Here is a 24,247-nt window from a genome sequence, read left to right on the forward strand (position 1 = left end):
GATCAAGGTACAAGCCAGTTTGATTCCTGGAGAAGGCCCTCTTTCTAGTCCACAAGTATCTTCCTAGTGTGTCCTCACATGATGACAGAGAGTGAGTTCTAGTCTATTTCTCTTATAATAATCCCATCATGATCTTATTTAAACCTAAGTACCCCCCAAAGACCCACCTCCTGATACCATCGCATTAGGGTTCCAACCCACGAATTTTGAGGGGACACAAACACACAATCCATAACAGGCAGCGGGTGGGCAGGGTCGGACCTTACAGATCATGAGGATCATGGCTGTGGATTGGGATTCTAAGTGCAATCAGAATCTGTTTGTGGGGGCGCCTGGGTGGCTCAGTGGGTTAAGCCTCTGTCTTCGGCTCAGGTCATGATCTCAGGGTCCTGGGATCAAGCCCTGCATTGGGCTTTCTAGTCAGCGGGGAGCCTGCTTCCCTCTCTCTCTCTGCTTACCTGTCTGCCTGCTTGTGATCTGTCTGTCAAATAAATAAATAAAATATTTAATTAAAAAGAATCTGTTTGAGGGTTTTAAATAGACACATGGCACGTGATACGATGAGCACTAGGTGTTAGATGCAACTGATGAATTGTTAAACACTACATCTGAAAATAATGATGTACTGTATGTTGACTAATTGAATTTAAATTTTAAAAATAACAAAATAAATAATATTCACCTCTTGAAAAAATAAAATAGACACATGGCACAGTTCTATCAATTATATATAATATCTACATATTATATATGTGTATCATATATATGTATACACAATCATACACACACATACACCCGTACACACCAGCATACACACATGTGTATGTGTGTTTCTTTTTTCATTCATTCTGACTACTGTGGAGAAAAACATACTAAAGTGTCTAGTTGGAGGCTATTTCAATAATCCTGGCAAGACCATGGTGGATGGTAGGCAACAGAGGTAAAAGGAAAGCAGGTCCAAATCAAGTGGAGCTGCTAAGAGCATTGGTTGTAGACAGGGCAGAAGAGTGTGAGAGCATGAACAGAATGGAGCTGGCTTCTGGGGTGTGGGAGGAGGCAGTGATGTTCAGTAGGAACCGGAAGACTGAGGGGAGAACAAGTAGTAAGGGGGATGGGGGTTGAGAAATCAAAATTTTCTTACATGGTAATTTTACTTGACACTTCTCCTAGGTGTAATGGCAGAAAATAACTGCAGGCATGTTTATAACTATAGAAGGAAATAAAACATTCTTTTGTACATTACAACAGAGTTATATTGCCATCTTATAATTCCTTGCACATACCTTGAGGAAAGAACATAATCTACTTGTCGCTGACTGAAGAAAAAGCTCATGACCCCTAAAGCTTTGTTCTCTCCATGGGAAAGGATTTTTCACGATTATTTAGAAAATGTTCAAGAAAGAAAAAACTAATGAACAATATTTTCTTACTCAGAAATGTATTCTAAATTGTAGAGGTGTCAAAACGTTCTCCACTAAAAAATCAGGGTAAAATCTGACACTGTTAACAAATGAACAAACATAGAAACCAACTTAAGAAAGCATATTCTTTTACAATTTGATTTTTAAATAGGAGACTTACAATTTCTTAAATTGTCATGTTGAATTTCTCCTCATGACTAAATTGAATTGCTAGAAAAGAGGAATTAATTAATAGTAAAGAAATCCATTTTTATACTTCAACCAAAAGTAAAAAAGGAAAAGAAAGTCTTCCTAATTCGGGGACTGTGAAAACACACAGCTTCAATGTGTGAAAGCTCTTGGTTTCCACAGTGAATGGTGGTCTGCTGTCTGGCCTACGGAACAGGCTCCAAAACACAAGTTCTCTGAAAAATAGAAGAATTAACCAGTTAGCAGTATGAATGGTGAAAGGAGGAGCAAATCCAGAGTATTCAATGATTTTTCTTTGTGTGATACCTATAAGTGAGATTTTAAAAATGTTTCCGAAAAGCTTAGTACTTCTCTTATGTGAGAGGCTAACTGAACATTTGAATACAGGAGGGAATCAATGAACAAATCATGGAAACACGAGGCAACATCCGGGTGTGTTGGGAAAGCGTAAGACTGCCACAGAAAGAGATCTCTCTCCTGTGTCTCCCTACTGCTCTGCCAAAAGGAATGAAGGCCCTCCTGGTACTATACAGTGCAACTTGACCCAAATATGGTGACAAGGAGGCTAGAACATTGCAAATCCAATGTATTATTCAGGCCTTCTCACCAAAGTGCTCGGATTTCTATACTCTCCCTAGTGCTCGGCAGCACTAGGTTGTATAAAGGAAAATCAGAACACGTGGTATCCCAGATATGGATACACTGAGGAAGGACCCTGTACAGAAAATCCAAAATCTGGCCTCTCCAGTTTGCAAGGTCCAATTTTTTACACTATATGGGCTGAACAGCCATCGCTACATCGAAATAAAACAGATAAGGGGATTTAAGAATATAGGACATTAATATTAGATACTGAGCAAAATTTCTAACCATTGAACAGCTACAATGCCCTTGAGATTTTATTTGAGCAGCATTCTTTTCCATTCGGCTGTGTCACACTGCTTTCCTTAGAGATAAGAGGGACTGTACAATATTCGCATAAAAGCTACTCTTATCCTTTCCGATGTCAATGGTTTGTTTTACCCAACAAGTAATTATGGATTCCTTGTTGAGAATGCTGAAATCTGTGACTGCATAAATAAAAGACAGATAAAAAAAGGCTATTAAGCATTTTGCCAGCAGCTGTTAATATGCTTGTTTTAGAGACCCTAACATCCAAACATTCATGCATTACATTTTTTAAAGAGACTATATGGAAGAGATGACAATATTTATATGGCATATCTGTATATAGACAAATGCAGACACCGAACCTCAATACAACAGCATCAAACCTACCAATCTCCAAACAAAATATACATTCAGGTTATATATTCACAAATATATTCCAACATATCCAAATATATGTTCTGATTAGGTCCTGCAGAAATTAAAAGAATTTAGAAAACATGTAGAGCCTAGAAGTCCACTTATGCCTCATACTACCAGGAAGACAAAAACATGTTCACCCTGATGAAAACACGTGCAAAAGGAAATCCCCACCACTGCAAGGCTTCCCTGGCTTTGAGCTGAAACTGACTGTGCACTAAACCTATTTTGGGTGAGTTGTTATTCCAGTTTCTTTTATCTTATTGACAAAGTACTGCTACATGCTATGGAGAAATGAAAAGTCACCATATCAAGAGCCAGTAAGTATAACTTCTAGGGTCCCCTAGACAAAGAAAGACATCTTGATTTCCCCAAATGCCAAATGAAGATTATAAAATCTATCACAAAACAGAACACTGTTGCAAAAGAAAACATTGTACCATTTAGGAGTGAAATCAATAAACCATGTAAAGCCATTCACTTTTATTACCACGAAGTTATCCTCTCATTAGGAATTGGAACACTTGAGATTTTACTAGGTCTCAAGTCCTTACTCCTAATGTAACCAGATTACCAAGTAAGTAACATTAGATCCTGCTGCTTAAGATAAAATATTTAGTTCTGCACTTAAATTTTAAGTAAGCATTTTAACAACATCCAAGCTAACAGTGAAGAATTCTAGCAAGAATAAACTCAAGCCATTTCTTAAGAAAAAAAAAAGTTTGAATAAAATATTACAAGAGCAGTCAGAAAAGAAAAGCAAATCTATATGAATGTATACAGTAACATAAAAGACTATAGTACTAAATGCTAAAATATAACAAAATATAACATAAGAGTCATACATATAAATTTTTAAGAACATTGGAGATAGCATCAGGGCATCTGGGGGCTTAATCAGTTGAGTGGCCAACTCTTGATTCGGGCTCAGGCCATGATCTCAAGGTTGTGATATAGAACCCTGCATCAGGCTCCCCGCTCAACAGGGGTCTGCTTGAGTTTCTTTCCCCTGCCCCTCCCCAACACTCACACACCCACTCTCTCTCTCTCTCCCCCTAAAATAAGTAAATAAATCTTTTAAAAAATTTGAGATAGCATCAAGTTTTACTCCAGGAAATTTACTATCATTTTTATGAAATAAGATTTCTGTGAAGTAATCTTCCTCCATTATTATCATATGACCTTGGAAAAAATACTTAACTTCTCTGTGGAAGATTAAAATTTCCAGAATTGGCAACAGCAACATGTCTGGTTTCACACACTCTTCCAGAACCTTCCCATACCTCATCAATAGTTAACTTCATCACACCTCTCCTCCTTGACACTGGGCATGCCCTAATGGTCACCTTCAGTGAATACAATGTGGTAGAAATGGTGCTGTGTGATTTATGTGGCGAAGTCATAAAGGTGACCTGGCATTATCCTGGATGGCTATCTCAAGGAACACCGATGCAGAGGCCCTCTGTAGATCTTGCAGTTAAGTTCTCAGCCAGCACTGACTCCTGGCCCTGGGCGAGAACAAATCAAATGATTCCAACCCCTGGCGTTCAAATCATCCCAAGTGACACCGAGTAGAACAGAGACGGGTACCCTCCGGTGGAACCTTACCTAAATTGCAGATAGCTGAACAAAATGAATGGGCTCCACTCTTTAAACGGGGAGGTTTGGGGGCAATTTGTTACGCAGCAATTGAAACTGAGCAGTCTCTCAGCCCCGGTTCCCTTCTACTGGAGAGAATATCAGTCTCTAAGACAGTTTTGAGAACTAAATGAGTGGATACAGTATGTGGCATACAGAAGACAGGGTAAGAGCTAACTATTAAAGATGGGACCAGAAAATAGATCATGAGGGGAAAAGCTGTCTGAGAGGCAAGCAGGAATTTAAATAAAGAGTGAGATGAGTTAAAGAAGAAATTCTTTGAAATGAAAAATGTGGTCAAATATTAAGCAGCAAGACTGACAATATAGAATATGGAATTTTTTTTGTAAAGGAAAGTCACAAGAAAACCTCCCAGAATTCAAAGTGCAGAAAAATAGCATGATTACAGAAAAGATGAGGGAAAGATATGACAATGATGAGGCCAAATGCTGTTCCTAAAGAGACTAAAACAGTGACACAAAGCAAATATGTCCCTACATGCACGGGCATGCGCACACACACATGCTGGAAAATGCAGAAAGAAAAGTTTTATAAGCTAAAAAGATACTTAACTCTTCAAACTCACTATTTCCCAACTAAAAGTAAAATTGAATTATCTAAAAATATACAGAAGTGAAATCTTGAACATCAAGGGAAAAAAGAAACAGCAAACAGACAGGCAGGGGTAAGTTTACTTATAAATGAAAATAAATACATAAAGCTTCCTTGAAATTATTATTAACTTAGAGATACTGTTGTGTATTTTTAAGGGCTTTATTGGGGCATAATGTCATACAGTAAGTTCCACATATTTGCAGCATACAATTAGTTACACTTTGATGTATAACATGGGAAGCCATCACCACAATCAAGATAATGAACACAGACACCCTCCCTGAAAGTTTTCTTCTGCCACTTGGAGCCCCGACACCTCCCACTTTCCCCAGGCAAACACTGATCTGTCATGATTCATTAGTTTGCATTTCCAAACATTTATATTGTTAGAAACACGGTATGTGCTTTTTGTTGGACCTCTTTTGCTCATTATAATTGTTCTGAGATTTGGTAGTTTGTATCTTCCAAGGAAGTTGTAGAATTTATGGGCCTAAAGTTTTCGCATTCCCCTCTTTTCTAATACACATATTAACTGCTATAAATTTCCTCCTCTGAATGACACTAGTGTTATTCAAAGAATTTTGATGATGTGTCACTTAACGTTTAAACTACCTTCTGAGTTCCTTTTTGATTTCCTCTTTGACTAATGAATTATTTAGAAGTACTTCATTTAGTTTTTGAATATTTGGAGATTTTTCAAACGTCTTTCTATTATTGATTGCTAATGTAATTCCTTCGTAGTCAGAGAACACATTTTGTATAATTTTAATCCTTTTAAATTTATTGAGGTTGGCTTTATGACCCAGAACATGGTTTCTCTTGATAAATGTTCCTATACACTTGAAAAACCATGTATGTTACTCTTGTTGAGGGCAGTGTTGTAGAAATATCAGTTATGTCAGGGTGGTTGATGATATTATTTAAATCTCTTAGATCATATTTATTTTCTCTTTGATCAATCAACTGCTTAGGAAGGTGTATTGAAGACTCAGACGATAATCATATGATTGTGTATTTCTTCTGACAATTCTATCAGTTTTTGCTTCATGCATTTTGAAGCACTGATTTTCGATGCATAAGCATTTAGAATTACAACATCTTCTTGATGAAGTGATTCCTTAATCACTACGAAAGGACCCTCTTGATTCCTGGCACCATTCATTGCTCTGAAATCTACTTCATCGGATATGAATACAGCCATTTCAGTTTTCTTTTTTTTTTTTTTTAAAGATTTTATTTATTTATTTGACAGAGATCACAAGTAGGCAGAGAGGCAGGCAGAGAGAGAGGAGGAAGCAGGCTCCCCACAGAGCAGAGATCCCGATGTGGGGCTCGATCCCAGGACCTGGGATCATGACCTGAGCTGAAGGCAGAGGCCTTAACCCACTGAGCCACCCAGACGCCCCTCGGTTTTCTTTTGATCCATGTTTGCATGATGTATCTTTCCCAGCTGTTTACTTTTAAACTGTTGTATCATTCTATTTGAGGTGTACTTTCCATAGACAGTGTACTGTTTAGTTTCTTATTCAATCTGACAATTTTATTTATACAATTACATTTAATGTGATTACTGACATGCTTAGCCTTTAAGACAAACATCTTGCTATCTGTTTTTTTTTCCCCCATCTCTTCTTTCTTCCTTTTTTTTTTTTTTTTTTTTTCTATTTCTGCCTTCTTGGGATTAATTGAATATATTCTGCTGATTCAATTTTAGTGGTTGATTTAGGATTGTGATAAGTTACTCCTTAACTTATCCCAATGAGCCTTCAAGTGGTATCAGACTATTTCACACATAGTACTGGAGTCTTTCTCTTCTACCAATTTGGTGCTATTCTTATCATACATTTTCCTTGTATATCTATTCCGATTTCCTTATTACCTTGTTCTTTTTGTTTAGACAGTCATTTAACTCTGTGGGATTTAAGTAATATACTTTTTAATCTATTTACCTCTATCGTTGCTATTCCTAGTGTTCTTTATTCCTTTGTGTAGATCCGTATCTTCGTCTGACATCATTTCCTCCAGTCTAGAGGAATTCTGTTGAGAATTTAGTCACACTGCTCCATAATGGTGCTGCCTCAGCATCCACTTTGTGTGGCCAGGAGGCCTGTGGAGGCCTTGAACCGACACTAGCCCCCTTCTTGAATGCATGCTCTAGATAACAGCGCAGAGTCGTAAGTAAATACAATTTCCCGATATCAATTCCCCAAACCCCCCTTGTGATAAACAGTCTCTCCCCATCTGAGAGCCTTCTCCTTGAGTGCCCTGTAGATAAGACCCCCACAAAGTTTATGAAAACCCCACTTTTGAACTGGCCAACCCAGCCTCAGCCCAAGAACACCAAAGCTCTCCACCTCAGACCCAAAATAAATCTATGTGCCCTCAGTTCCCCACTTTCCTTCTGCCTGTGCCCTGCCTCTACCACGCCATGGTCCCATACTAAAGTGTGCCACATACATTTTTGGAAGTTATGAGTAACAAACTTCTCTACTTCAATTCCCTTGTGGCCTTCTGTGGAATCATCCAGCACCTTGGGACTTGACTTAATAAATGATCATTTAACAAAGTCAGAACTTCCTTTAACATTTCTTCTACTGCAACTGTGCTGGTGATGACGTCTTTCATCTTTTGAAATTCTTTATATCGCGTTTAGTTTTAAACGGCACTTTCACTGGGCATAGAATTCTAGAATTAAGTTTTTGCCTCTCTTTCAGTTAAATTTGCTCCATTGTCCATTTAGGTTATGCTAAATAATGTGCTTTCTAGTTTTCTATGTACTACATATACATGTCTTATCTCACTATCTACTTTTAAGATTTTCTCAGTACCACTACTTTTGAATAATTTTATTATAATATGTCTTGGTTGTTTACTTCATGTTTCTGGTCCTTGGGATTTTTTGAAGGTTCTTAGATCTGTGGCTTTATAGTTTTCATTCAAAGTAAGAGTTTTCTCAGTCATTATTTTTTCAAGTATCTTTTTCCCCATCCCTATCTATTACATATGTATCAGATTTCTTGGAGTTATTTCACTATTCACTGGTGCTCGGCTCATTATGTAAACTCTCCTTTCTATGTTTCTTTTTTTTAAGTAATTCTTTCACTGATAGTTTTACGTAATATAGAATTCACCCTCTTAAACGACACAGTAGCTTTTAGTACAGTCACAAAGCTGTGCAACCATCATCAATATCTAATTCCAGAACATCTCATCACCCCAAAAGAAAACACATACCCATCAGCAGTCCCTCCCCACCCCACCTCCTCCCAGCCCCTGAAAACCACGAGGATACTTTCTGTCTCCACAGATTTGCATCTTATGGACATTTCCTAGAAATGGAATCACACAACATGTGGCCTCCCTACCTGGTTTCCTTAACTTAGCATGATGTTTTCAAGGTTCATTCATGTTGTAACATGTCTCAGTACTTCATTTCTTTTTATTATTGAATAACCCGTTTTGTGGATATACTATCTTATCATTTCATCTGTTGATGGACACTTGGATTGTTTCCACTTTTTGACTATTCTGAATAATGCTGCTATGAGCATTTGTGGACATGTATTTTCATTTTTCTAGAAGTGGAATTGCTGGTCACATAGTAACTCTATGTTTAATCTTTTGGTAAAGTGCCAGGTTCTTTACCAAAGCAACTGGACCATTTTACATTACACTAATAGTGTATGATGATTCTAATTTCTCTCCTTCCTCACTAGCACTTGTTGCTACCTGTCTTTTTCTATTATAGCTATCCTGGTGAGTAAGAAGTGGTATCTCATTGTGGTTTCAATTTAAATTTTTCTGATGATAAATGATATTGAGTATCCTTCCATTTGCTTATTTCCCACTTGTATATCTTCTCTGAAGAGATGTTTATTCAGATTTTTTGTCCATTTTTAAAATTGGGTTGTCTTTTTATGATATTGTAGTGATTCTTTATGTATCCTGGATGCCAGTCCTTTATCATACATACAAGTTGTGAACTCATCCTACAGATTGTCTTTTCACTTTCTTGATGGTGTCATTTGAAGTACAAAAGTTTTGAATTTTGATGAAGTTCAGTCTTATTCTTCCTTTGTTACTTGTGTTTTGGTGTCATATCTAAAATTCATAGCCTTAACTCAGGATCAAAAATTTTCTCCTATATTTTCTTCTAAAGGTTTTATAGTTATATATACATATATATATGTGTGTGTGTATATATGTATATATCTCACTATTATATATATCTCACTAAATATATATATATATATATTTAAAATTTTTTTCATTCCCTAATGAATCTACCAGAATACCAGAATCAGAGTAAACATCATACATAATGTTGAAATACTGCAAAATTCCTCTGAGGTTGGGAAGGAGAAAGGATGTTTACTAACGTCATTTCTATTGAATATTATACTGAAGGTTTTAACCAGTTCTACAAATCAAGAAAAGCAGATAAAAAACATAAGTAAAATGCATACAGATCGGAAGAGAAAAGATAAAACTGCCATTATTTGTATATGACATAATCTGTACCTGTAAAGTCCAAAATAATAAATAGACAATTCAGATCAACAAATAGTTTAGCAAGTTCACTTGATAGTCCACATGATCATTACAAAACAATCTATTATATTTTTATATATAATTTGGAAACTTAAGTTTGAAAGCATTGCTATTTCTAATAGCATGAAAAATGTCAAATACCTAGGAATAGATATATGGAAAGATTTGTAAGAACTTTATAGAGAAATCTATAAAAATGTATTAAGAGAAATTAAATACAACCTGAATAAATGGAATAATACGCCATGCAGATGGATTGGAATACTCAATAAAGTGAATTATGTCCAAACTCCCCAAAATGATATATCCATTCAGTGTAATACCAATAAAAGTTCCAGAAGGTATCTCATAGAAATGGACATATGGAAATGCAAAGAGGAAATGTTGAAGAAGAAAAGTGGGGAGGCCTATTCTCTCTGATACAAAAACATTACAAAGCTATCATAATTAGAACAGCACAGTAATATTTCCAGGACAGACACCGACCAACAGAACCAAACAGAGATTCCAGAAATAGACACACATACATGGGTGCTTCCTTTTTTCCAAGGATGGCATTACAGAAGAATGGATAAAGGACAGTGTACAATAAATAAGCTGGGTCACCTGATTATCCACGTTTAGAACAAATGACATTAGACATCTAACTTAATCTATACACAAAAAAGCAAAGCTAAGAGGATTATAGATTTAAATGTGAAAAGTAATTTAGGAGAATATTTTCATGAGCGTAGATGGACAAAATTCTCTTAACACTACTCATAATGGAAAAAATCATAATTTGGATTAAATGAGGGATCTGCATGTCAAAAGACATTGGTAATATATATGAAAAACACAGGGTTAAGATTCTTATTAAGTAAATACTTCTTAAAAATAATAATGAAAAGATTAAAAGTTACCACCCCACTCAAAAATGATCAGGAAACTCATATCTATATGAGATTATCCATAGTCAATGAACATACTAATATGTGTTCACTCTCACTAGAGAGTAGACATAAAAAGAAATAAAATTTTTTAATCTAGCAGATTGGCAAACATATACATAACAATAATTAAATTTAGTATTAGTCAAGATTTGAGCATTCCCACAAATTCTTATTGGGAATTGAAATTGGATACATTTTTTGGAAGCTATTTTGTAATGCATCTCAAAATCCTTAAAATATTTATGTATCCTTTGACCCAATAATTCTACTTCTAGAAATTTATCCCAAAGAATAAAATCAAACCACTTTGAACAAATGGATTTCATCACTGCAATGCTTACATACAAGAAATTGGGAGAGAAAACAGGGGATTGGCTAAATATGTTATGATAATCCACACAATAAGACACTAACACTAATGTGAATCAAGAATCTCCACCTAAGACATCTACAGAGTCAGGAGGTGACATAAATGAGAGAAGAAGCCCTTTGGCAAACTGGGTAGTGCATGCCCCTCTTGGAGAAGGTGGCTTCAATTAATTGATGACAAATAAGATGTGGAGAGATGTGGAAGGGTATCTATTGTCATCAGAATACCCAATCGTTTAGAAGGGGAAATTAAACTTTGATGTGAAATTTCCGGATTTTTGAAAATTGCCTATTATTTAAAATTTTTTGAAAAAGATTCAGTGACCAAATAAAACACATTATTAGCATACTAGATTCAGTTCAAAGGCTGAGAGCCCCAATGTACGTATATATTTATTGACAGAAAGTGATTCATGATGTATTGTCTTTATTGTGTAAAAAGATTATTACAAAAACACTTTATATAATGTAATCTCACTTTTCTTAAAAATCAAAGCATATTTAGATGTATGTATAATCAAAGCATGTTCAGTGTCTTAAGGGGTATAAATCTAAATGTTAATGGGGGTGATTGTTTTACAGATCTGTTTTTGCGTGTTTAATATTGATCATTAGCATTTTACTATCAAAGAATACAATAATGGCCTTTTCATTTTTGGTTATAAGGGAAAGAGTTAGTACTTTAGTTTAAAATTATGAGAATTAAACTGAAAATCAAAACCACTGAACCAATACTCTTGCACATAAAATCAGACAAACCAGAATCCAAAGTCGATTCTTCCGTTTACTTTATCAGTGGCTCTGTCAGCGATGATGTCTACCATCTGTGCTTCAAAACTAATGAAAATTAATTGGCAATGTAAAAATTAATAAACAAAAACAGAAATAATATCTACCATTATCTTCCTAGTACTGTTGAAAGATAAGTGGACAGAAGGAGGATTTTTCTACTGCGGTACAAATCTGGAAAGAAGACAGACACTGGCAGGATGTAATAATATAAAAAGTTTTGTTTGTTTTTATTATTCTATCCAGAGGCAAGACCATTCTCAAAATCTAACACTCATCCCACCCAACCCCTCACTCCCTGACTATCAATCATACCCAACACAGTGGAGTACAGAATGGCAGAGAACCCATAACCAGAAGTAGCATTACATGAGGTGGAACCCATATCATGTTCTCAAGAATACTTGTGTTTTGTTTTATTCTGTTTTTCAAACTCTATTTAAACTAAAAACAAAAACAGTTCAAGAGCATTTGGGCAAGTTCCTAAGTGTGAGTGGAACTTCAAGACAAGTAGAATGAACCAGGGAAGCCACTTTTAAGGATTGGCTTTGACCCTCAAGTAGCGAAATTAATAATATTCTTTGAGTGCTTTCACTCTTCATCTTCTCTTCCCACCTCTCTGTACCACTAGGAAAGGCCAGGACTTCTCTGAATAGAATTCAGGGAGGTGAAGAGGTCCAAAGGTGAAACCAACCAATTGACTGATGAAAAATGGGTTTTGTTTCAGTCTCTATCATCCGCTTTTCATCATAAGGAGTTTAGACACTTGCATTCTACTATTCCTTTTACTGCGCAGGTTAAGTGTAATGGAGGATAAAGAAATTTTTTCAGGCAATTGTAGTACCATTGGAAACCTACCTTAAAATGAGCTCATGAACCTCTCCCAGGTGCCCAGTTTGAAACCCAAGGAGAAATTTCCAAGGACCATATTTGGTCCATGGAAATATCATACCTTTGAGATATTTTTAATATAATATCATTATATTTCATTATTTTCATTTTTTCTTTCAATGAATTCACAATAAAGGAAAACAATGAAAGTGTTGTTTCATATCTTTACTTTCAGTAATGTGCAACATGAACATAATAGTGTTAAGAAGTCAGAAATAACTTAACACAGTAGCTACAGAAGATGCTTATATTTGCAAAATGTCAACAATTATCTTCCCTAGGTTCCCCCAAAACTGGTGTATTTGTTAATCAAATTAATTAAGAAGCTTTTCAAAATAAAAGCAATGTTTTAAATAAATATATTTTCATAACCATAGAACATTTAGTTCTTCTGGAGGTAACAAACATACTACACTCAAGTACTTTATGAATATATTAGGGTAAAAATTATCTGGATGCAATTATAAATGTACCCTAATTAGTTTGCATCTTTTGTGTGTATGTTTTTGTTCATGTATTAAAATTGTATCATATTTATAATCAGTTAGTTCTTAAATCATCACAAAGATGTTACCTGGCCCACAGAATTTATATGAGCTCAACATGATAATGTGATATTGTTTGAACAATGTCTTTCAGTTTAAATTTAGTACAATAAATTATATTTAATCAAAGACAAGACCTCCTAGCTGCTCATGTCCATTATAGAAAATGAATGCTAGATTCCAGTTTGGAAGAATGAGACCTTCCAACAAATCTCAACCTTGAAATTTTATAACTGAAAATAATGTCACATTAAAATCCCAATTACAACAGAGCTCTCACTGTGTTTCAGAGTTCCACATAGGTGGATATAAATTCATTTATGATCAGCTTTTCCATTGAAATCATACACTTATTAAACAACTACCAAAAACTTTCTAAAAATTGATTTGATTTAATGAATACTTTAAAGAGTTCCTAACTGAAGAAGTTATTTTGCTGACATCAGAAATTCTGATCACTTGTTTATCTTTCTCACTTTTATCTCTATTGCAATTCTTGGGAATTTTTCTAATCTATATTTAATCTACCAAAACATCTATGCATTGGTAAATTTGGCTTCGTTTGATAATAACCTATGTTAAGATCTCTAAATTGAATGACAAAGTAAAGTAAACACAGTAACCGGTTATATTAAGTGCTCTTTAGAATTTCAGATGAATAAATTTGTCCCAAAATGATAAGATAATGACCTACTGAATGAATAATGCAACATAGACTAGATTTTCATAGGATCTCAATGTCTCTCTTTTCCTTTCTCTGTCACGTTCTGGTTCTTCCTTTCTTTCTTTTGTTCTCTCTCCCTCTCTCTCTCTCTCTCTGCCTCTGTTTCTCTCTCTCTCACACACACACACATACACACACGCTCCCACCCACATCCACACATGGGTATGTACACATCTTAGAACTTTAAACACCGCTACTAAAGGTCTTAACTTAGATAAATTAACTACATTAAAATACTGACATTGTGAACATATCTATGTCCAACACCCCACAGAGGGCATCTTCTTGTGAACTTCTAAAAAGCTTAAAGAAAGAAAACCAGAAAGAAACAGCAGAGCGCTGGGGCGAAGGCGGGGTGGGCGTGTGGGCCCTGCCCGCGGTCACAGCTTCCCATTCTCCTCGCTGCTCTCCTTCTCCTCGATGGCTTCCAGGCTGCGTCTGCTCTTGGCTTCTGCACCACTGCTGGGTGCTTTACTAAGGCCACAGGACAGGCACGCTAGCTGGATCTGCTTCATGTTTTCTACAGCTTCATTCTTGGCGTTCTTCAACAGGTCTCCTTGGCCCTACAAGGACAAATGTACACCAAAGGAGAAAGTTATGGACCAGGCGTAACCTGAGTGACATTACTTTATATATTAGTGCTACTCCTCAGTGAGGAAATGGACTTGGAACCTCAGAGCCTGGGAATACCCCCGGGTTTTTTTCTAGCACTGTTCAGGGTCTTGCTCTTTAAGCCAGGGACCTCAGCCTGGGCCTTCCTTCCCAATCAGGTCAGTGGTTGCCAGTAGCCTCTTGAGATTCCTGCAGTGAGGAATAACCTGGGGCGGGGGCTACTCTGCATTATGAGGAGATGCACCATCCCCATGGTCTGAGGCTTTGAAACTGCTGCAACTCCTGTCCCACCCAGGCCAAGCATTCCTAGGCTTGGGAGACAACAAGGAAAGAAGCTCCTCTTTAAAGAAGTGAAAATTAAATCAGCCCCTCAATGTACAAGAGCTTACAAAGCAAAACGTCTTCTGTAGAGTAAATCACACTTCATTATGCTTAGTAATCTGGGTTTTTATATATTGGGTTATCCTTGCAACCTGCCTTTTAATAAATTATTAATTACCCACATTCCTTCTCTCTTTTCCATCACCCTAAAGACAATGTTTCCATCTGGGTGATGGGGGTGGGGGGAAGGGCCCCGGAGCCTTAGCATGTCGATCAAACCAAAAAGCAAATGAGGATCACAGGAAACCATCGGCTGTCAGGAACATCAGCACTTGAGAAAGACTTTCTCTCCTTTTTTTTTCTTTTTTTTAATTTCTTATTTTACTTCTTTGTTAATAATGATCAGGTGTATAAGCTGATGCTGACGCAGGCACCAGACAGACCAAGTGTGGAGAAGCCGGAACCTACTCCCGCAGGGCACAGGCCAAAGAGGAAATGGTCCTTCCTCTCTCCCCTCTCCGCTCTCACGGCAGTGGTTCGGTGACCCCGCACGGCAGGGGACAGTGGGAGGATGTGGAGCTGACACTGATGGCTGGAGAGGTGCTCCACAAAGCACAGACTTGGCAAAAGGAGAAGTCACCTATTTTGTCCAATGTGCTCCATGAGACGCTGTTTAATTTGAGGAGTGGTTTTTCCTCAGGATGTCTGATGAAACATGTTAAAAAATGCCACAGCACATCCCATTCCTCAAAATCTACACAAGCACTTGCCAGTCTTACCTATGTAATAACAACAAAATCCTTCTAATAACAGGATTTAACTGAATGGGATGCACAAGGATGGCTTTGCCTAATATGTTTGTTAAAGTGGACTTACCCCAATCATTCCAGTCATGGAATGGGGTTTTATAAGCAGACGTGGAGGTTTTATAGTCTAGCCTTCTTGTGAGGAGAAAAGAGGCAGAACCTGAGGAGGTTTAATGACAGACCCAAAGTCACAACTGGGAAGTGACTGACCTGGATCAACACCTCTGTCCAGTGTCCTATTTCCCACACCACTAAAGACTAGAAAATGAACACTGTCACATAGAGATGGATTTTCTAAGGGAAAAATATTCACTATGCCAGCAGAATCTGGGGAGACAGCTCTGAACAGTGATGAGCACCCTTGGGGCAGTGAAAAACAAAGTCACATCCACTCTGAAAAATGCAATTCTTAAATAGTAATAATAATACATATAAAGTGCTTACTCTGTACAGGCACTCTTTTTTGTGCTTTACATATGTTCATTCATTCAATTGTCAGAGAAACCCTACAAAGATAGACACTTTTCTTATTCTTGGTTTCTTGATGGAAACAACAACAACAACAACTAAGGCCCAGAGCAGTGCCCTTTCCCAGAGTCCTGCAACAGCTATGTGGTCGAGAAGGGGTTTCAATAAAGTCCAGCAGTTGGCTCTAGTTACCCACTGTATGATACAGTGTCTCTTTAAGGAAAATCGTGCAATTTCTCCAAAGCACGTTAGAGCCTCCCATTCATTGTCTCATGTATTCACCCATGAAAACAATGCAGATGTAAAGAAAATCACTGCTTTTGTGGCAAGTCTGACAGATCAGGTGCACCAAGGACACACTGGCAGGGACAAAAGTCAAGCTATCTTAGTTCTGCCCTTAGCTCCAACAATTTCTCCCTGAGCCACAGGCTCTTCTGTAAACACGAAAATAGTCTGCCTTCTTCACAGTGCTAAAGATTAAAGAAAATATGTTGAAGAGTTGTCTGTAATTTAGATAATCACAAGTAAACTATGCTATAAGATGATGTGAAAAGCGGGTATCACAGTCTGCTACTATAATGAATTGCCTTGGTACTGTACACATGTTAATATATAAATTTTACTAATCTGTTTAAAATGAGTCTGCAAGAGTCTGTTTTACAGAGATAGGCAATTTGCTGCTGGTTTTACAAAGTGAAAGATTCCTTTAAAAACCAAACTCTATTAATAAAAAGATCAGATCCGCACTCCTTTTCAGTGTTACTTTTAAGAGATCGTTTTCTTTTTGGTTTTTAAAGTTTCATTAAGCATTTTAAAATTGCAACAACAGCAAAATTGGCATCTCCCCTCACTGCAAGAGAAGAGTGAAGGATGCAAAAATATCAGCTTGATGCTGCTAATGCCTAGTGCCCTCCCTTCCCTTGTTCCGAGGCAGATTATGAAATCTATGTAATTAATCAACCAGAAGGCCGTCTCATCAGTTCCAAGAGGTGGCATCCAGGCCTGCATGCCAGACTGTGCTAGTTCTGGTACACAGAAGTCCCTCTCTCCAGAAAACAATGGCCAATTGGGAGAAAACACTTTGTGCCAGTGCACGAAAACACAACTACATCATCTCCTGATAACCAGGAGACAACGCGTCCTGGCTGAATCACAGAGGCAGAAAAGAAATAGAAAGAGAAACCCAATTGTTAACTAATAGAAGAAGACAAAATGAGAGACTAATTCTACATGTAAATTTTTACTTTTTATATTGAAATATTTATGTAAAAAATTTTTTTCTGTTCTTTAAAGAAGGAAGAATTAAGGTCATCTTTCTGTTCTGTGGCTCAAGGATATCAGAACACGGAAAGGCACATACCAGGCAAAACTGTAAAAAGAGTGAAGTTTATTGTTAACCACCCCCATCCTGACATTCATTTTTAGTGCTTTTTCCCATTTTATGCACAGCAATTACTCCTGGCCAATAAGCATCCATCTCTCTACTCTGTTACGCTCCTTCTCAAACTCTTAACAAGCCAGCCTATACGGGATCTCCTCTCTTTCAAACACCTTTGTCCTATGTATCATTTCTTATAAGATGTATTGGGTATTCAGATCCTCTGATCAATTTAAAGGGATCAGTGTGCTATGTGTATTTAACGAGTACCGTAACAGGTGTTTCTGAAGGACCCCAGGTCAGAACTATAATATAGCCTATAAGTTTTAACATTCTTTTTATAACCAGCTTATGCTAACTAAGAAACTGTGGCCAGCTGACCATAGATAAGGGAGTCAGCAAGCAGCATAACAGGATAACGAATAGCAAAAATCTGTGTTTAACCCAGCTGTTTCTGGCTTCTGTATAATAATGCTTCTAATGCTTTGCTAAGAGATGAAAAATTGCTTAAACCCTTGCTCGCTGTGTAATCAAATAAAGTTATACCCTTCCCTTGTTAAGAATTTCCCCTACTCCTAAGTTTCCCGTACTAAGGCCGGAGACAGGCGGTTCAGCACGTACCCTCTACTGTACACTATCGGAACGGTGACTGGCCAGAATGTAGGTCTTCCAAAGCCAATCCGCTAACACCAAGTATGCCTTTTTCAAATGTTTAAATTGTCAGCCAATCAGCTCCGTCCCATCCAAAACTTGTTTGTACCTGTCTATAAAAATCCTGCACCACCCCAGCCTGGTGTGCTCAGCTAGCAGGAGCTGCTGACCACCCACAGGCGCTACTGACCACCTGCAGGCGCCTGCGTAACAATAAAGAACCTCTTGCTGTTTGCATCCTGTGGCAGTGTTGAATTCTTGGGTAAGGGGATCCGCGAGTCTTTCATTTCAAAAGAAATATGCTCAAAAAATTTCTTCAAGTAGAGGTCTTGGGAGAGAAGAAGGAGATAGAGAATTTTACGTGGTGTTACATAAATCAAAACGCTTCTCAGATACGAAAATATCTCTGGGATTGTTATGGCCCGGAATGTAAAATTGGTGTACAATGTGATCATTGAACGTTCAACTTGAAACAAATGTCAAGCTGCTGCCAATGTTTTGATATTCTAGCAATCTCGTGGCATTTTGTAGTTTCCCTCCTCTGACGTTAGGGATGCTTGCGGGGGGACGGGGGGGAATGAGGACTGCTTTAACCTAAAGAAAAGCAGAAATAGTAGAGAGCATCTCAGGCAGACTGATGCTGATGGGACAGCAGAACTATCAAGTCTCAAGGGCAATGGCCACCAATTCAGCCTCCACAATTACCTGGTTTCCAAAATTAAGAGTTCATGGAAATCCTTGCATATTTAAGGAGTAACTCCTGGCATCATAGAAAACCATAGAGAGATCACTATAGGGATTTTGAATCTAAGAATTAGAATGAATTTTTAAAGAGGTTAAGCAGTCATAACCAAATCCTTACAACTATATTAAATTGAGATTAAAACACATTATACTGTCATTTGCAAATATCTTCTCCCATTCCGTGGATTGCCTCTTTGTTCTGTTGACTCTTTCCTTTGCTGTGCAGAAGCTTTTGATTTTGATGAAGTTCCAAAAGTTCATTTTCTCTTTTGTTTCCTTTGCCTTTAGAGACATATCTTGAAAGAAGTTGCTGTGGCTGATATCGAAGAGGTTACTGCCTATGTTCTCCTCTAGGATTCTGAAGGATTCCTGTCTCACGTTGAGGTCTTTTATCCATTTTGAGTTTATCTTTGTGTACGGTATAAGAGAATGGTCGAGTTTCATTCTTCTACACATAATTGTCCAATTTTCCCAGCACCATTTATTGAAGAGACTGTCTTTTTTCCACTGTATATTTTTTCCTGTTCTGTCAAAGATTATTTGACCATAGAATTGAGGGTCCATATCTGGGCTCTCTACTCTGTTCCACTGGTCTATGTGTCTGTTTTTATGCCAGTACCATGCTGTCTTGGTGATCACAGCTTTGTAGTGAAGCTTGAAATCAGGTAACATGATGCCCCCAGTTTTATTTTTGTTTTTCAATATTTCCTTAGTGATTCAGGGTCTCTTCTAATTCCATACAAATTTTGGGATTATTTGCTCCAGCTCTTTGAAAAATACCGGTGGAATTTTGATTGGCATTAAAAGTATAGATTGCTCTAGGCAGTATAGACATTTTAGCAATGTTTATTCTTCCAATCCAAGAGCATGGAATGGTCTTCCATCTTTTTGTGTCTTCTTCAATTTCTTTCATGAGTGTTCTGTAGTTCCTCGAGTGCAGATCCTTTACCTCTTTGGTTAGGTTTATTCTCAGGTATCTTATGGTTCTTGGTGCTATAGTAAATGGAATCGATTCTCTAATTTCCCTTTTTATATTTTCATTGTTAGTGTATAAGAAAGTCACTGATTTCTGTACATTGACTTTGTATCCTGCCATGTTACTGAATTGCTATATGAGTTCTAGTAGTTTGGGGGTGGAGTCTTTTGGGTTTTCCAAATAAAGAATCATGTCACCTGCGAAGAGAGAAAGTTTGACTTCTTCATTGCCAATTTGGATACATTTTATTTCTCTTTGTTGTCTGATTGCTGTTGCTAGGACTTCTAATACTATGTTGAACAAGAGTGGTGAGAGTGGGCATCCTTGTCATGTTCTGATCTCAACAGGAAGGCTGCAAGCTTTTTCCCATTGAGGATGATATTTGCTGTCGATCTTTCATAGATAGATTTTATGAAGTTCAGGAATGTTCCCTCTATCCCTATACTTTGAAGTGTTTTAATCAGGAATGTATGCTGGATTTCGTCAAATGCTTTTTCTGCATCAATTGAGAGGACCATGTGGTTCTTCTCTCTTTTATTATTAATTTGTTCTATCATAGTGATTGATTTCCGAATGTTGAACCATCCTTGGTCGTGGTGAATAACCCAGGATCTATAAAGAACTCCTCAAACTCAACACACACAAAACAGATAATCATATTTTTAAAAATGGGCAGAAGATATGAACAGACACTTCTCCAATGAAGACATACAAATAGCTATCAGACACATGAAAAAATGTTAATCATCACTAGCCCTCAGGGAGATTCAAATTAAAACCACATTGAGATACCACCTTACACCAGTTAGAATGGCCAAAATTAGCAAGACAGGAAACAACATGTGTTGGAGAGGATGTGGAGAAAGGGGAACCCTCCTTTGGTACAGCCACTTTGGAAAACAGTGCGGAGATTCCTCACAAAATAAAAAATAGAACTTCCCTATGACCCTGCAATTATACTACTGGGTATTTACCCCAAAGATACAGATGTAGTGAAAAGAAGGGCCATCTGTACCCCAATGTTTATAGCAGTAATGGCCACAGTTGCCAAACTGTGGAAAGAACCAAGATGCCCTTCAACAGACGAATGGATAAGAAAGATGTGGTCCATATACACTATGAATTATTTTAGGGGGCCAGGGGGTGGGAGGTTGGGGGAACCAGGTGGTGGGTATTAGGGAGGGCACAGATTGCATGGAGCACTGGGTGTGGTGCAAAAACAATGAATACTGTTACAGTGAAAAGAAATAAAAAGTTAAAAACAAAACAAAAAAACAATCCAGTAGCAACAGGGCTGGCAACAGATACCATTAGTGATAGGTAATAGCAAATTCATCCACAAAACCTGTTACACTGAGATACACTTTTGACCGGAGTTTAAAAAGAAGTACTGGGGCACTCAGCTGTCTCAGTCAGTGCAGCATACAACTCTTGATGTCAGAGTTGTGAGTTTGAGCCCCATGCTGAGTGCAGAGATTACTTAAAAATAAAATCTTTAAGGGGTGCCTGGGTGGCTCAGTCAGTTAACCATCTGAGTTCAGCTCAGGTCATGATCCCAAAGTCCTGGGATGGCTCCTCACGTCTATGTCAGGATCCCTGCTCAGTGGGAAGTCTGCTTTTCCCTCTGTCTCCCCTCCCCCATCCCGATTCATCATTTCTCTCTCTCCCCTTCTCTCAAATAAATAAATAAAATCTTTTTTTTTTAAGTATAGAATTCAATATCTCTAAATCCCATTTGTTACCCCCATTATATGTTGTTCTGAGCTACCTATGTATGAACCGAGATATACCCACAAACTTCCTTTGATTTAGGAACAATGGAGATCTCCTTCAGTTATCAACAAGGACTTAGGTCTTCATTTTTCTTTTATTTCTATCTGCTCATCAAGCATGTTTACTAAACATATTCCATATACCAGACATTATTAATAACTTTTGGTTCTCAATCCTATCAAAACCAACACCCTTTATTTTTTTCTTTTTAAATACTTTCTTTATTTGAGAGAGAGAGAGAGAGATAGCAAGAGCAGGGGGCAGAGATATGGAGAAGCAGGCTCTCCACTGATCAGGGAGTCCAATGCAGGGCTCAATCCAAGGACCCTGGGATCATGACCTGAGCCAAAGGCAGATGCTCAGGTGCCTCAAAACCAAAGCCCATTCAAGCAAATATTTTGTAAGCCTCCCTTTACTATCCTAAAATGAAATATAAGCTGGTTAATCTCCCATCTTATCTACCACTTGGAGAAGGGGGTGGGATTACGGACATTGGGGAGGGTATGTGCTTTGGTGAGTGCTGTGAAGTGTGTAAACCTGGTGATTCACAGACCTGTACCCCTGGGGATAAAAATATATGTTTATAAAAAATAAAAAGTTAAAAAAAAAAAAAAAAAAGAAATATAAGCTGGTTAAATATATTAAAAATTGGGGCACCTGGGTGGCTCAGTGGGTTAAGCCGCTGCCTTCGGCTCAGGTCATGATCTCAGGGTCCTGGGATCGAGTCCCGCATCGGGCTCTCTGTTCAGCAGGGAGCCTGCTTCCTCCTCTCTCTCTCTCTGCCTACTTGTGATCTCTCTCTGTCAAATTAATAAATAAAATCTTTTAAAAAAATATATTAAAAATTAAGTAAATATAGTATCCTAACACTACTGTTAACAAGAAAAAAAAGAATGGTCATTTAAAACAAAATAATATGTACTACAATACGTAAATGCCCAGGGAGGCACACAAGAAACCATAATGAAGCAGGCAGAGGCCTGTACTTATTTAATATGAATTCATTTAAATTCAAAAGAGAAATAAAGAGATCAGATGCCAACCACACTCACAAAGAATATAGGAAAACGACAGTGCAAATGTATCAGATAGACACTCCCATAAAAACAAACAACGGCAACAGTCCAAACTTATTTGCATATAATAAATGAAGAAAGGAAATAACCTTAATTAAAGGAGGGATAGCATGCCAAGACAAGTACAGACTCTCACCAGGGAGAGAAAGTGTGATAATCCCACAAGTGAGAAAATAAACACTACCCATGCACCCCACCAAAGCTGCCAAGTCTTCAAAGGTATCTCAAATGATATTTTTCTTGTGATTGATAATATCAGCTTCAACTTCACAGGACACTGTGGGATGCCCACCATTGATTGTGAAAAAGAATAAAGTATCAAGTTAAAACCAGTATCTTACTTCCAGTTTGTTCCAATACCACTTACTGTATAGCAATCCTACAATCAATTTGACAGAATACCCAGAGTGAATAAATTATTCAATAATTTAAAAACAATATCTTTATTCATTTAGACATGCTTCTCAGTAACTGTTTTCCTCATGTACTGGACCTTTCACATAACTTCTTGTAAAAACAATTAATTAATACCATCTACTAAAGTACTCCAGGTTTTTGCTTATTAACATATAATGTATTACTTGTTTCAGGGGTACAGGTCTGTGAATCATCAGTCGTACACATTTCACAGTGCTCACCACAGCACGTACCCTCCCCAGTGTCCATCACCCAGCCACCTTATCCCTCCCCTCCCCCTCCCCCCTAGCAACCCTCAGTTTGTTTCCTGATATTAAGAGTCTCTTATGGTTTGTCTCCCTCTCTGGTTTCATCTTGATTCATTTTTCCCTCCCTTCCCCTATGACCTCTGTCTTGTTTCTCAAATCCCTCATATCAGTGAGATCATATGATGATTGTCTTTCTCTGATTGACTTACTTTGCTCAGCATAATACCCTCTAGTTCCAGCCACATCATTGCAAATGGCAAGATTTCATTTCTTTTCATGGCTTCATAGTATTCCATTGTATGTATATACAACTTTATCGTCCATTCACCTGCTGGTGGACATCTAGGCTCTTTCCATAGTTTGGCTATGGTGAACACTGCTGATATAAACATTCAGGTTCATGTGCCCCTTTGGATCACTACATTTGTATCTTTGGGATAAATACCCAGTAGTGTAATTGCCGGGTTGTAGGGTAGCTCTATTTTCAAGTTTTTGAAATACTGTTTTCCAGAGTGACTGCTTCAGCTTGCACTCCCACCAACAGTGTAAGAGTGTTCCCCTTTTTCCACATCCTCGCCAACACCTGTCACTTCCTGACTGGTTAATTTTAGCCATTTTGACTGGTGTGAGGTGGTAGCTCACTGAAGTTTTGATCTGTATTTTGTATTTCCCTGACGCCAAGTGATGTTGAGTACTTTTTCATGTGTCTGTTGGCCATTTGGATGTCTTCTCTGCAGAAATGTCTGTTCATGTCTTCTGCTCATTTCACTTCTTGATTGCATTATTTGTTCTTTGGGTGTTGAGT

General features: G+C 37.6%; 1 protein-coding gene across 10 annotated transcripts in view; it reads right to left on the bottom strand.

Annotated features, from left to right (window-relative positions):
• Positions 1 to 1,419: 1,419 nt before the first annotated feature.
• Positions 1,420 to 24,247, bottom strand: part of PLCL1 (phospholipase C like 1 (inactive)) — a 347,335-nt gene continuing 324,507 nt past the window's right edge. For 7 of the 10 annotated variants that reach the window (XM_082688998.1, XM_082689003.1, XM_082689001.1 and 4 more), the window contains one exon: positions 12,854 to 14,535. In XM_082688998.1, the coding sequence (XP_082545124.1) occupies positions 14,353 to 14,535 (183 nt within the window). In that variant the 3' untranslated portion in view covers positions 12,854 to 14,352. Of the gene's footprint in view, positions 1,826 to 12,853; positions 14,536 to 24,247 lie in introns of those variants that run through there. The other 3 variants (XM_082689000.1, XM_082689007.1, XM_082688999.1) reach the window with 1 other exon arrangement.

This window comes from Mustela nivalis, assembly GCF_964662115.1.
Source record: "Mustela nivalis genome assembly, chromosome: 11".
Lineage (NCBI taxonomy): Eukaryota > Metazoa > Chordata > Mammalia > Carnivora > Mustelidae > Mustela > Mustela nivalis.